The sequence below is a fragment of the Maniola hyperantus genome, chromosome 18 (assembly GCF_902806685.2).
Source record: "Maniola hyperantus chromosome 18, iAphHyp1.2, whole genome shotgun sequence".
Classification (NCBI taxonomy): Eukaryota; Metazoa; Arthropoda; class Insecta; order Lepidoptera; family Nymphalidae; genus Maniola; species Maniola hyperantus.
This window is the reverse complement of record NC_048553.1, coordinates 7,643,855-7,658,777: the sequence shown is the minus strand read 5'-3', so window position 1 is coordinate 7,658,777 and position 14,923 is coordinate 7,643,855. Positions and strand designations below refer to the sequence as shown.

The window sequence follows — 14,923 nt, the reverse complement described above, 5'->3', positions numbered from 1 at the left end:
TACATATGTAATACATACACATAGGTACAGATATTATTACTATTATACTACTACCAAGCCGTTTCTAGTAATCCGTGTTTTGCCAATTCTATTTCTACCCACTTTATTTTGTATAAAATCGCAGTGGATGTGTGGATAAGATACCTACTGTTTATTTGTTAAATTTCTCATGTAAGTGAATTTATTTCATAGTGAGAATAAAGTTCTTTAACCGTAATAGTAGTAACCGTATACATATTAACATTGGGGAACATTGTTTGGTAACAACAAAGAAAACATATTCTATTCTACTCTGATTTCGGTCTGACGTCTGGCTATCCTGGTTTTTATGACAGTAACATTGACATTGAATCATTGAATATCGTTTTGTGAATGGAGCAATCTTATTTTTTTTTATGTCGGTACTTTTGTTGCCGCTGTTCATTTAAGTTCACTGGCTGCATTTTTCTATTTTTCTATGTACTTCGGGAACGAAGTACTTATCAAGATGGCCGAATGGTAATAAAACATACTAATAATTTATGCTAAATGACAGAACAGAGGAAGAAAAAAAAAATATGCTCAATGGATACAAAATGTTAAGACTCACAATGTGACAAAATGTTAAGACTCCCGAATGTAGCAACCAACAAAAAAAAAAAAAAAAAAAAAAAAAAAAAAAAAAAAAACAAAAAAAAAAATCCAATGATTATCCCCGAATGGGACAAATGTTATTATTCCCGTATGGAACGGATGTTATTATTCCCAAAGGGGACAATTTTTTATTCCCGTATGAAACGGATGTTATTATTCCCAAAGGGGACAATTTTTATTATTCAAACATATAAAACAAAGGGAGTTAGGTTAGTTAGGTCTGCCTGGCACTAATCATTGCCCTTTTCATTGGTCGGGTAATGTTAGACGGCTCGACTTGACAGTGCTGGTATTACACCATTGGTGTGATACATCTTATTGGTGATAATTCAGTAATGTCCTGGTACGAGACCCATTTATGGGGGCGGCAGACAGTTAGCTAGGTAGTTAGGCTGCCCGGCACTAATCATTACTAGACCCAAAAAAAAAAAAAAAAAAAACAAAAAAAAAAGGGTTAGTAATGTTAGACGGCTTGTTCGGACGGTACCAGTAAGTAGCGAGGTCTAGGTAATGACCTCTACTGGGCAAGAGTCTAGTACAAGACCCATTTATGGGGCGGCAGCGGTTAGGCCAGTTAGTTAGGCTGCCTGGCACTAATCATTACTAGTACCAATAAAAAAAAAAAAAAAAAAGAGTTAAAAAATATTGGTTAGTAATGTTAGACGGCTTGTTCGGACGGTGCCAGTAAGTAGCGAGGTCTAGTAATAACCTCTACTGGGCAAGAGTCTAGTACAAGACCCATTTATGGGGAGGCAGCGGTTAGGCCAGTTAGTTAGGCTGCCCGGCACTAATCATTACTAGTACCAATAAAAAAAAAAAAAGAGTTAAAAAATATTGGTTAGTAATGTTAGACGGCTTGTTCGGACGGTGCCAGTAAGTAGCGAGGTGTAGTAATGACCTCTACTGGGCAAGAGTCTAGTACAAGACCCATTTATGGGGAGGCAGCGGTTAGGCCAGTTAGTTAGGGCTGCCGGCACTAATCATTACTAGTACCAATAAAAAAAAAAGTTAAAAAATATTGGTTGGTAATGTTAGACGGCTTGTTCGGACGGTGCCAGTAAGTAGCGAGGTCTAGTAATGACCTCTACTGGGCAAGAGTCTAGTACAAGACCCCTTGCTTTATAAAACTAATAATAATAAAACAAAAACTATACATATTATACAGAAAAAAAAAATTAAACATTAAATTATGGGGCGCAGCCAGTTAGGGACAGTTAAACTAGGTAGCTGTAGCTTATAGATCATTTTAGCTTATAGATCTTCCTTAGCTTATAGATCTTTTTAGCTTACAGTAATTTTTTTTATTTAGCTCTTAGCTAGATTTTTTTCTTTTCTTTCTAATTTCCCTATGTACTTCGGGAACGAAGTACTTGTCAGTATGGCCGTGTTATATTACGATAAAATTGGATACATAATTATTATGCTAAAATTCATCTAATCATAAACTTGGGAGTCTGAAGTAAATGTTTGTTGTGATATTTAAAACAGAATCGTAATTCCGTTTCCGGATTCAATATCAATGTACGGAAAAAGTATGATTTAATTAGTATCTTTTCTTGTATGTTGTTTAATTTAATATTTAGGAATGTGACAATACGATAAATAATATTATGTGAATTGTCAATACTGGTAACTAATTATTCATTGTAAAATTGTAAATTAAATACTGTCAATGTACGGAAAGGGTATGATTTGAATAGTATCTTTTCTTGTATGTTGTTTAATTTAATATTTAGGAATGTGACAATACGATAAATAATATTATGTGAATTGTCAATACTGGTAACTAATTATTCATTGTAAATTAAATACTGTCAATGCACTAAGAGTGACATTATACTAAGCTATTGTCAACATACAGTTGGCAATAGCTATTATGTGAAATAATAATGTTGTGTAAACTGACAATTTAAGTCGCTTATTATTATTGTAAATTATTAATACGTAGACCATCAATGTCACTGATTTTATTATTGTAAATTGGGTGTGTCAACATACCTTTTGTCAACAAACCTAAAATAAATAATGATTAATATTAAGATCATGTGATAGTCGACATCCGCCTGGTTTGCGATGGCAGTGTTATAAAAGTACCCTACCTCGACAGAGAGGGAACAGTCTTGTATCGACAGCCCAGAGCAAACACAGCGGACCTTACTGAAGTTAAGTATTCTTATATTTTATTATAATGTAATGTAATCATTTGCCTTTTATAGGTTACCTGTTGTAACTGTGTACCAAATATGTACCTACTACTTTACTCAACGTTCTAATGTTTTAAAAGATGTGTGTTATGGAGTTTCTTTGCCCTTTCTTCTCCATGACTAAACACCTTAGCGAAACGGGTGGTAGATTCATTTTAATATAAATAGATCAATGCTGAACAATACAATTCAATTATTATTCGACTTGGTTGGTTTTACTTCTGTATTTATCACCTACCCTCTTGTGCTATTTATTTTATACATTGAGATAAAAGTAAACACTAGGTTGTTAGCTTCTAATTATTATAGAAGCCTGTTTAGATGATTAGGATTCTTACTTTGAAATAATACAGCAGATGCTTTGCTTGATTTTTAATTACTTAGTATTTGGCCTTACCTGACAAATAATTAAATGATAACTTTCATTAGTAATCATTGGATTTAATTTATCATCACTATTAAAGCCCACTGTCTTAACTTCTCTTCTTTTACCATAAAATCTCACAAACGCGTCCGCCAGATGCAAGCAGTAAAATGCAAGGCAGTCTAGTGACGCTTCAAACAAAGTTACTGTATTTTAAAGATAATATTGCAACCAGGCAATCAGACCTTATAGTCCCAATTTGGAGATTTCTCTGCTCTTGATTTCTGAAGAGAGATTGCTCTTAGCATAATTGTGCTTAACTAGGAACTATGGGCTTAATTTCCTCTTATTGGTCTGACTAAAAACTGTCACCACGGATTCGTGTAATAAGATAGTGGGATAACTTTATCTCTCTTCAAGTAACAAGCATTCAGCCAATACACTTCCATCTCAAGTGTTACAGGCATCAAGATAACCAAACCATTAGGTAGGTACAACTGGTGGAGTGCGGCGTGGCACAATTTTTAAAGAATAAACATTTTCTCATCCTTTTCTTCCGTCTTCCTATAGTATTTTCTGTGCATCATTTAACTCAACGTAGCCAAGCTGATTTGCAAATTTATATGATAATGTTTTCACTTCATGGAAATTTCTAAATAGTCCTTTAGATTCTGACCAGTCTTTGGATTCCACAGTCTCAATTTATAAAATTAAATCTCTAATTTTAACAAGTATCTTTTAGTTTTTTTTTTTTTTTTTTTTTACACTGAAACCTGCATTTACAGGCGGGGCAAGATCGGTGATATGATATTCTGGAGCCCTACCGCGGTAGTTTGACAGCTACAGTGTGACGATCGTAATCATGGTTGAAACTCGCTCACTATTGGCCACAATGCATTGTTGCAACAAAAATAGCACAAATTCAGCCAATCACAACAATTAAGATTGTATTAATGATTGATGTAGGTCTTATGAAATCGCCCTACTAATCTACCAAGACTCATCCCAGATCTGGGGGTTCTCATTGGTCTGGTCTTGACGCCCTTCTGCGGAGATCTGGGAGCCAGAATGCTCTTCTCTACATCAGTGCCACAACAAGGTATGTTCCTGGTAACGAGTTTACTTGGGGTATGAAGCTCGTTGGCGGAAATACCCAGGCCAGTTGATAATTTTATACCCAACTGCCAGCGTTGCAAAATGTTGCAGTGATTTCGAAACGAGGCCGGATACGGGGGCATGTATGGACAAGAGTAGATTTGGAGGTAAATGGCAGCCGCATTCCCATAACTTGAGAAGAGCCTTCGGAGCTCAAACCAACTGCCACTGCCTCCGATACGCTCAGAGGCAGCCCCCGTGAAACTCGGGCTGGGATGGCCGCGAGTCATTTGGCCAATCGGTACTTGCTGGGTTGGTGGTCCTTCTTGAAGAACTTTTTCGCCTTGTATGAAACTCTTTAGCATAAAAGGACTGGTTAGCGGAAGATGCGTGACGTGTTCTGCTCGATTTTAACGTTTGCTCTCGACTTTTCTTCCCTTCCGTACCCAGAACAAACCAAGATTGGAGCCACTCGTCCATGCCACCCGTAGGTATGTTGTACATACAATCGCAACTGATTCTCATCAAAAGACATTAGTAACTTGGAGGTATCTTACGCAGACCCTCTCGCAAGTTGTTAGTAGGCAGCTCGTTCAAAATACGATCCCGGCGTGTTTCTACATATTCAGCCCGCTTGCCACACACTATCTGCATCCTTTTCTCACTAGCTTCATATAACTTCGATGAAGATTGAAAAAGGTCCTATATTTTATCGAAAACATTGACTGCGGTGAGTATCAGGCGCAGCAGACCAGTCTTATTCTTGCAGATATTGTATCAATAGCTCACGTTGCAAAGCTTAGCGATAGCAAATAGCATTGCAAATGGCGGCCATGTCACGTTCGGACTCAGCTAAGTAACCTCCTTGCCCTTAATAAACTGCCTAAGGAGTCCTACATTGACTATGAACTCAACTAAACCCGGCGAAGCGTTGTGAATTTTCATGGCATCCATATAACGAATATATAATATATTCTCTTCGTCAACAAATTTGTCCGTGAGCCTATTTAAATGAGTAGGCACAAGGTAGGTACTTTTCAATAAAAAGTTATTCTGACCTAAGTCTCAACGAAAAAGGCCAACGCCACGCGGTGTTACCAGGAGGTCACCCATCCAAGTATTGACCGCGCCTGATGTTGCTTAACTTTGGCGATCGAACGAGAACCAGTGCTTTTAACATGGTATGGACATCAGCTGTCCAAAAGTTATCAGGACTTATAGTCATAGCAGCTTGCGCTTGCGCCTGCATACCAACAGACGCAACAGTTATTGGAATATAATGCGACGTCAAATGAGCGTGCGCAGGTATCGAGCGCACTCGGTGCACGTCCTGAGATTGTATTGTAATTGTAATGTTTGATCTCTTCGGGAGACCTACAACAATTCGCAATAACAATAACCGCGGGTAGCCGCAAATTTTTATCTCATTCTAGCCTACAAATTGATCAAATGTGAGGGTAACGTGCGCGTTGTCGTGCGGAATGGACGATTTAAAAGTGTGGTTAGGTACCAAAACTAAACAATGGCGGCGGGGCCGATTGCATAGCACGAGAATATGAATTGTTTCTCAACAAGTCGGTCAAAGTGTTGACTCGACTAATTATAATCTGGATATAGAAATTTTAGGATGACTCACCGAGTTTTCTCCTTTTTACCTCACTCGACTCCGGTGTGGACTGTGCTGTCACCCGATCCAGAACTCGATTCGTCGTCCGTATCGTTCCGACGACGCCGCTCGCTGCCCGACGCGGCCTCGGCCGCGTTCCCGACCGCAGCGCCGGCCGCGTTGCCGGCGGCGGCGGTATATTTCACGTTATTCGTGTTGTCGCAACGGGAAGTAACGACGCTATGAGGAAAGCAGCACGCCTAACATGCGCACCACGAGAAAATTTTGTCTACGCATTTACTCGTCTTATTTGTATGAAAAAACACGAGATAATGCGTAGACAAAATTTTCTCGCGGGGCGCATGTTAGACCAACAGGGCGAGCGCCCCCTACCTGTGACCACGTGACTCACAACGAACGGAAGTGCTTCTCATTGGTTGACAACTTGACGGATCGCTCTGATTGGTGGAAGAACTAAAAGGGAAGTACCACGCACTCTCACAGATGCTGTGCATCATCACATGCCGAATAATACTAATATTAAATTGAAGGGGAAACATAACTCGAAAAAATCGATAGACCCTGGGGTTTCAAGGTGCGTGAATGGCGATCCCCCATCGCAAGTCGCACCATTGTAAGACACTCCCCATCTAAGTAGACGGAGAATACCAAGCGACTTGCTGGAAGCCGCTGAACATAAGCGGCAAAAGATCATGGAGATTCAAAGATCTCCATGATCTGCTGGACAGAAGGATGTTGGTCAGATGAGACAACGACGACGACGAATACAATTCAGTCGAGATTCAATCACTTTTTGAACTGAAAAGGATCTGGTTTGATTTTATTATTTTTTATGCTTAGGCCAGCAAAAGAATTTTAAAAAATAGGAAGTAAGTAATGTAAAAACAAAGAGCGACCTTATCATACTAAAGTGACTGCCATACTAAGCTCTCATTACGTTTATTTAGTGAATAAGACGGGTTCGTGTCCACCGAAGATTGTATACTCAACAACCGAGGGTCAATGCCGGGCAGACTGCAACGACGACGCTGACTGTGTCGGCGTGGGCAAGTGCTGTGAGCGCGGCTGCAGCAGACTCTGTCTCGAGCCTGTCTCCCTGGTACAGTCCAGCCCTGCGCCCCCGGATACTACGTTTTCGCCTGGTAAGTACTTATTGCAAAGAGTTGACCAATAATTGCTGAGAGGTATAAGATATTTTCCATTTTGTTGATCGGCGAAAAACAACAACGCTTGATGAGTTGTTGTAGCGACGCTCCTGCCTGGAAGATGCCAGTTCACTTTTACTTTGAATGTAGTAGTATCAAACGGTGACGATATTCGTTTGATGTTGCTTATCGTAATATATTATAACCATAGATCTGCCCCATGCGCCGCGCCCCAGTGAACAGAGGGAGCCGGAGGTGCGCGCACAAGAGGGCGGCAAGGCCACACTACGTTGCTTCTTGCACGGCAACCCGCCGCCGAAGATCACATGGCGATATGGCGAGATCACGGTATGTCTATGATAAATTACGTTCCTATAATAAGTATACTTGCGATGGTCTTGGGGGCCCTGAAATCCTGTTTTGCCATTTCCGCCAGCCCCTGCGGATGCACAAAAAACACCATCAAAGAAACCGGCAGCCTCTTTAAGTAATGCCGGTTCTGCCTGGACCCCCGACAGACTTAGTTCCCTGCTAAACTGTATTACTTTTATCATTGTCAATCTATTGTGATCGTCGCAATCTACAGTTCCCGTCCAATGCTGGTTACCGCAAGGTACATTAACTTGGGATTTGTTTTCCGGTGTATAGATACCTTCCTGTATCCCTATAGATGGAAAATCAGTTAGTGTTAAGTTGATAACAAAGAATGTGTACTGTTCCTCATTTTACTTTATTTTATGCATTAGATTATGTCCGCAATTCGTCCGCGTAGTGGTGTCGTGGAGGTTTTCTAAAAATCCCGTAGGATGTTTTTGATTTCTGGGAATAAGATGTAGTCCTTGTTCATTCCCGATTTGTAAGCTACCTTAACTCGTCAAATTCTGTTTTAAACTGATGGGCCTTGAAAACGTAGCAGACAGACAGATAGACAAACACACTGGCATTTATAATATCAGTATGGATTTCAATCAGATCGAAGGTGACGTCGGTCGCTACAGGATGTTATCAGACGGCGCGCTCGAGATCGTGTCCCTGTACCGCAACGACACCGGCGTGTACATCTGCGTCGCGGACAACGGACTGGGGGTCGCCACGCAAGAGATACGACTCGAGGTGCTAGGTAAGTGAGCTGTGAAGTCTAACTTGACGTCACAGGCTAAAAGTGCAAACATTATCGTGTTGGTGTATCGTGTCGGTGATGTAATATAAGGCGATATGACAGGAGACATGCCTTAGAGCGATCACGCACTCATCCGATAAGAATCCGTGAAAATACGGATATCAAAACTCGGACTGAATTCAGATTTTGCTTACGCATCAATCCGTTCTCTGATCCAAATCCAAGCTATTCAGTGGACATCTTTGACATATCTACGTCATATTATGTCCGATTTGAATCCGAGGCTTATCCGAGATATTCTCATGGATGACGTAGAGATATCGGATGACCGAAGTCTATAATGTAGTGCGTAAGTTACCATACAAATAGTTCTATAACAACTTCGAAACGTATTTTCACGGACTCGGGTCGGATGTCGCCTTTAAGCTATAGCTCTGGAGAGCTATGCCTAGCTCAAGTCCTGCTCCTACGGGTCAGATTAGATTGGGACACCATAACACAATGTTAGTGTAGCTTAAAGGAATAAGACGGAAGTAGGTATTTCCGAACATTGTGTTCATAAGTTCACAAAATTAGAGTATTGTACTTAGACTGAAGCCATGTAGCATACAATCTTATCACAACCGAAATAACTCTTTTCGACTTCGCTCGGTCTGTCCCTCGGCTTGCTTATATTGGCGGCCTGATTTCTTTTACTCTTTGCTTAATATTAAACTTGGCAGTGTGTTGTGTAATGAATTTAATTTAATTCTTAGTGATGATTGTTTTATAAATAATTAAATGCTTTATATTCATTTAACAAGATCGGACAAGAGGTCCACATAACTACCGATCAGGACACAGTGCAATGCCAAGCTTAATTACTTTTATGAATGAAAGTAGAATAATATAGAGAACAGTAGTTTGATTTTTCCGTTATTCTTCCTTAATAAATGCTTCCCCTATCTTGTGTATGTCTATTCTTGGTTTGATTTAATTTTAATGCTGCATATCGAAACTAATCACTGAGAGTTGCAACTGGCTTATCAATAAAGATATCAGGAGGCTCATAATTTGAGGGCCCGCATATGAGGAGCTGGCGAACAAAACGGTCAACTGATCAAAACAATTTTTTTACACCCGACCGAAAAAGAGGGGTGGTATTACTCGTAGTTTGACGTGTGTATCTGTGTATCTGTCTGTGGCATCGTAGCTCCTTAACGAATGAACCGATTTTGATTTAGTTTTTTTTGAAAGGTGGCTTGATCGAGAGTTCCAAGAAAATCGGTTCAGCCGTTTGAGGATTATCAGCTCTTTTGTAGTTTTCTTATTACTTAGAATAATAAGACCGATTATTACTATCAGACCAATACATGCTGTAAAAGGTATTAAGCAATAAGGACGTTTAAATTAAGTTAAAGTTTCAAGAACTTTTATTGAGTTTTTTGCACCTGTAAAATTTTATTTCGTGCTTTTTAGGGTTCCGTACCTCAAAAGGAAAAACGGAACTCTTATAGGACCACTTTGTTGTCTGTCTGTCTGTCAAGAAACCTACAGGGTACTTGCCGTTGACCTAGAATCATGAAATTTGGCAGGTAGGTAGATCTTATAGCTGACATTTGGGGAAAAATCTGGAAACCGTGAATTTAGGGTTAGATCGCACAAAAAAATTAATTTGTAATCATGAACTTATAATTAGTATTTTCAACTTTCGAAGTGAGTGCCTATATCAAGTGGGGTATCATATTATGAAAGGTCTTCGCCTGTACATTCTAAAACAGATTTTTATTTATTTTTATGCATCATAGTTTTTGAATTATCGTGCAAAATGTCGAAAAAATACGACTAGTACGGAACCCTCATTGCGCGAACCTGACTAGCACTTAGCCGGTTTTTTGTTACCAGCTCCTCAAATAATAAATAAAATCAATGTGTGGACGCCATAGTGTAATATGTCACGGACACCAGATAAGTTATTATTATAACTAAAGTTCGGGTAATTCAATCTCTGACCGAATTTTAAATAGATATGGGTAGGTTTTCCTACTCATACAATATTAGAATAGTAATTGATTCCATTCCACGAATGGTACCAACCTTTAGTGACCTAATTTGGATGTGATTAACAAACAATCTGCAACGGAAATATTTAAAATATTTTCCATATAACTAAATAACTAAAGGAAAATATTGACTAAGTATATACCGTTGTTATTACAAGGGACTAACTATATCTTTCTATAATCCGGAGCCCTTAAAGGCTACATAAACTCCTGAGTCATACCATAGGTACCTATCATATTATATTCATGTCATCCGTCACACTATTTTCGTTTCAAAAGCATACGTACTTACCTAATAAAATATTCAAATTAATTTCAGTTAATAACTAAATAGTTCATTTACCTATCTAAGGTTTCTTGAGCACAAAAAATATGTCTATATAATATCACACGTACCTACTTTAAAGGCAACTTTCTTATCGCCAAACAGTCACGAATTTTTCGACCACAAAATTTTATCTTGTAACATTTTTGCCATCGGATGTCCGTTATAACATTTTGCAGTCAACAGTCTTTTATCTAAACATAACGATATATTAGTACTTAAGTACTATAGTGTACGCCCATGCCAATGCTACTCAGTGAGGTTCGGCATACGAACAGCGCGGCGCGTCCACCATGTTCCTACTCTCAGTGACTTTATGTTTTGTGGTGATGTGCACAGCAGAACAAGGTTTTTTTTATGGTTATTAACTTTCTTTTGGTTATAAACTATGGTTTTAATTAACTACTGATGTTATTTTTGGATTTTCTAATATTATTATGGATTGTGTTTAAAAGTTATTAAGGTCTTATTGAACTTTAGATTTTTTTGAATAATTTGATTTTCGAGTTAAATTATTATGAAATCCAAATTTAACTTCACACCGTGGAATTTTTGCTTAGTAGATATTAATCTAGTTTGTGGAATGTTCAGCTCTTGTTTTCTCTACTAGTGTACAAAATTGGCTTTGGAAGTTCAAGTTAGGTTGGAAGTTCAACCTATCAAGAATACGTTTTTGGTTATCGGTTTCAACTCAACTTCAACATCAAAAAACTTTCCATATCTCTATATTTGGGTTTCATGGTCATTATTTCCATCTGGGCATAAAAATATTAACTACAGTCATGTATCACCAACGGCTAATGCTTCCATGGTCAATAGTTACCTACTTTACACCTTTCTGAACTTTTAACTTGTCACAATCATGGGGAACATCCACAAACTGCAAGTAAACTTAGTTGCTAACGGATGGGTGGTTAGATCCTGTGGAAGGGCCGGCTGGCATCTCGGGCACCCCTAACGCCGTGGTGGTAGGCGAGCTGGGCCGCTCGCTCAGCATTCGCTGCCTCGCGTACGGCTACCCCCAACCCGCCATTTACTGGTACCGCGGTCAAAACGGGCCCATGGTGCCCTACAGCAGCTCCCTTTACGAAGCCAGAGGGAACGTACTTCAAATACGAAAATTGATGCCCGAAACTCTCGGAGAATATATCTGCCAAGCCTATAACGGATACGGCAAGCCGGCAGACTGGGCGTTCGTGGTGCAAGCGTACAGACCCCAAGGATCCGAAGAGTACCCCTACATGGTGTCCCGACAGACGGAACGATCGGTGACTCCTTACGAGTACGAGCGACAAACTGAAGCGACCACGGCGCGGACGACGGAAGTAGAGATACCCTATTCCGGTAAGATCGGGTCTTTGACAAACGCATTACTTTATCATTTATTAATTAGTGCATGTTCATATTTTTGCATGTTGCATGTGGTTTGATGAATTCTAATTTCAATTTTATTTAATAAAAAATATTTATGTATTTATGCCTAAAGCGGTGGTAGCCCCTGGGTGCCCCTGATTGGTCCCTGGCACGCATCTCGTTCTTTTCGGAGTTACGTACGTTATAAACAATTAAATATCACTTGATCTAACGGTGAATGAAAACATCGTAAGGAAACCTGTATGCCTTAGAGTGCTCCATAATGTTCTCTAAAGGTGTGTAAAGTCTGCCTGTGCCAGTCTTGTCCCACGTGGTGGACTATTGTCCTAAACCGTTCTCATTTTCCTGCTCGTGCTCTGTGATGGACTAAGATTTAAAATAAATGAATTTATGCCTACCTAAACAGTTCAGGGAATTTCGTTCCTCTTATCGAGATTGCTCTTCAACTTTTGACTTCTAAGAAATTCTGCAAAGAGTTTCATTATCAAGTCATGTTTATATTAAAATTGCCGTTACTTACTTAGATGTTTATTACCGAGTTATCTTGTAAATAATATATTTATTTAAATTATGAAGATAAGCACATGTATTAGGCATAAGCATATACAAATTGAACAGCAAACAGATATACAAATTGAACACGTCCCTGTTTCTACTCTGTGTAGCGGGAACCAATTTTTTTTTGAACAAAGGTGCTTTTGACCTTACAGCTCCTACAGTTTATATAATATGAGGATAGACCTACAGACGGACTGAACTATAAGGATGCCTTATTTACTGCGGAACCTTAAAAATGAATCAAAAACAGCTCATTAAAAATTGAAGTCATATAAATGTGGGAGTCCCTAGACGGCCACAAGTAAACCGAAATAGTTACGATCGTGGACTGAACCGATTGTTCGATAGTAGATAAAACATATCTGGCCACCAGATTTTTATTTAGCTTTTAGTTCCTTAACACGATCTATAATGGAATAACTTCACTTGTTGTCGAATATATTTTTAAATCAAATGACAGTTTGTGGTTGTCTAGAGTTAGACACTTCCTTTAATTATTCCATACTAAGCCTATTCCCGCGACTTCGTCCGTGTGCACTACACAAATTTCAAACCCCTATTTTACCCCCTTTAGGGAGAGAATTTTAAAAAATCCTTTCTTAACGGATGTCTACGTCATAACAGCTATTCTACATGCCAAATTTTAACCCGATCCGTCCAGTAGTTTGAGCTGTGCATTGATGAGATAGGTCCTGACTGACTGACGTCAACTTTTCCTTTTATATATTTAGACTTATTTTAGATCAGTATATATACTATATAACCAAAACCCGTAATTCAGTAACTGAAATAAATCTTTACATTGTGTACACAGTGCCAGTTAGGACTCGCATCACGACGGACCGCACTCGCCTGTCGGCCGGCTCGGAGATCAACCTGCCTTGCGACGTAGACGGCTTCCCCGTGCCCGAGGTCTATTGGACCAAGGACGGCATTCAGATCCAGCGCCAACCGGCTAACGACAGGATCTATGTGACAGGTATGAGCATGAAATGTTTGTACAGGGTATACTAATTAGAAAGCTGATAAAGAAAAGAAAGACTCGTACCGATGATTGTTAATTATTGATAAGATGATTACCACAAAAAAACCGGTCAAGTGCGATTCGGACTAGCACACAAAGGGTTCCGCACCTTCGTACAAGAATTCTCAAACCAGTATGATAAAAATTTGCAAGTTAATGATGAGCGGCGTCATGTGATGTGATTTAGTAAACTAATTATTTCGAGAATACAAATCTTTATTTTTTTTGTGATGGAACCGCAAATTCATGGTTTTCAGATTATTCCATTTACTTGTGCTACATAAGACCTACCAAATTACGTGCCAAATTTCATGATTCTAGGTCAACGGGAAGTATATGTTTATAGGTTTCTTGGCAGACACGACAGACAGACAACGAAGTGATCCTATAAAGGTTCCTTTTTTCCTTTTGAGGCACAGAACCCGAAAATCATTTTCGGACCTACTTAGTAAATTATTAAAATTGTTATCAAAATGACCTTTAAGTATTGGTTGAACATTATATTTATACCTAGGTAAATCAACTCTTTAATTAAAATTAATTGAATAGCCAAATTGCAGACATTGCGTAGCTAAGTACTATTTTCCTCTTTCTTCAACAAACTACCTATGATTTTTTACTTTTTTTATAAAACAGCAGTCGCTATACGAATACCTCTATAAATAATGGTAAAGCACAAATTCGTAAACTATAAAAGACTTTAGAGAAGTAGGTAACTAGTAGAGATAAATGTAGGGTAGATATCATGATACGAATCTGTGATACGAATTAGTTCGTACCATGATATAATTCATATTTTGTCTACTTATAGTATACGCTGAGAGCATTGCATGAATATGTCATTCAATGTTCTCAGCGTACATATTCAAAATTCTTTGATCTTTTATCGTTATGTATTTTATGTCTTTTTTCTTGTACCTTTATTCGTATTTAAATTTATTATTAATCATCTAGTTAGTGTAAGTGGCACTGCCGTTCTAATTAGATTTAAAATAAATAAAATAAAATAAATAAATAGTATTCGTGTGGACAAGAAGAATTATATTGTACCTACCTATTCTATTTTGATTGACAGAGGCGCGGCTGACGATAACGCGTGCGAACACGAACGACAGCGGAGTGTACGGGTGCCACGCGAACAATGGGTACACTTCGGACCAGTCCACAGTGCAGATCAGCGTAGAAGGTAAACTATGAAATGCGCCTCGTGTGTCACACTAACACTACCCAAAAATGCATCACACTAATATTATTAAGGCGAAAGTTGTATGTGTGTATGTTTGTTACTCCTTCACGCCATAATGACTTAACTGATTTGCCTAAAACTTGATATGGACATAGCTTATTACTTAACACATACCTACATTTTATTACACAGGCTACGTTTTATGCTGGAAAAGGTTTCCAAGGGG

General features: G+C 38.8%; 1 protein-coding gene and 1 pseudogene across 5 annotated transcripts in view; one reads left to right on the top strand and one right to left on the bottom strand.

Moving 5' to 3' along the window:
- The window catches only part of Ppn (proteoglycan-like sulfated glycoprotein papilin), a 138,309-nt gene that overhangs the window by 121,857 nt on the left and 1,529 nt on the right, over positions 1 to 14,923 (top strand). For 3 of the 5 annotated variants that reach the window (XM_069504505.1, XM_069504506.1, XM_069504504.1), the window contains 6 exons: positions 6,871 to 7,065; positions 7,280 to 7,416; positions 8,041 to 8,188; positions 11,474 to 11,899; positions 13,302 to 13,466; positions 14,587 to 14,697. In XM_069504505.1, coding sequence (XP_069360606.1) covers positions 6,871 to 7,065; positions 7,280 to 7,416; positions 8,041 to 8,188; positions 11,474 to 11,899; positions 13,302 to 13,466; positions 14,587 to 14,697 — 1,182 coding nt within the window. The remainder of the gene's footprint in view (positions 1 to 6,870; positions 7,066 to 7,279; positions 7,417 to 8,040; positions 8,189 to 11,473; positions 11,900 to 13,301; positions 13,467 to 14,586; positions 14,698 to 14,923) is intronic. The other 2 variants (XM_069504508.1, XM_069504507.1) reach the window with 1 other exon arrangement.
- Positions 5,373 to 5,491, bottom strand: LOC117990932 (5S ribosomal RNA; annotated as a pseudogene).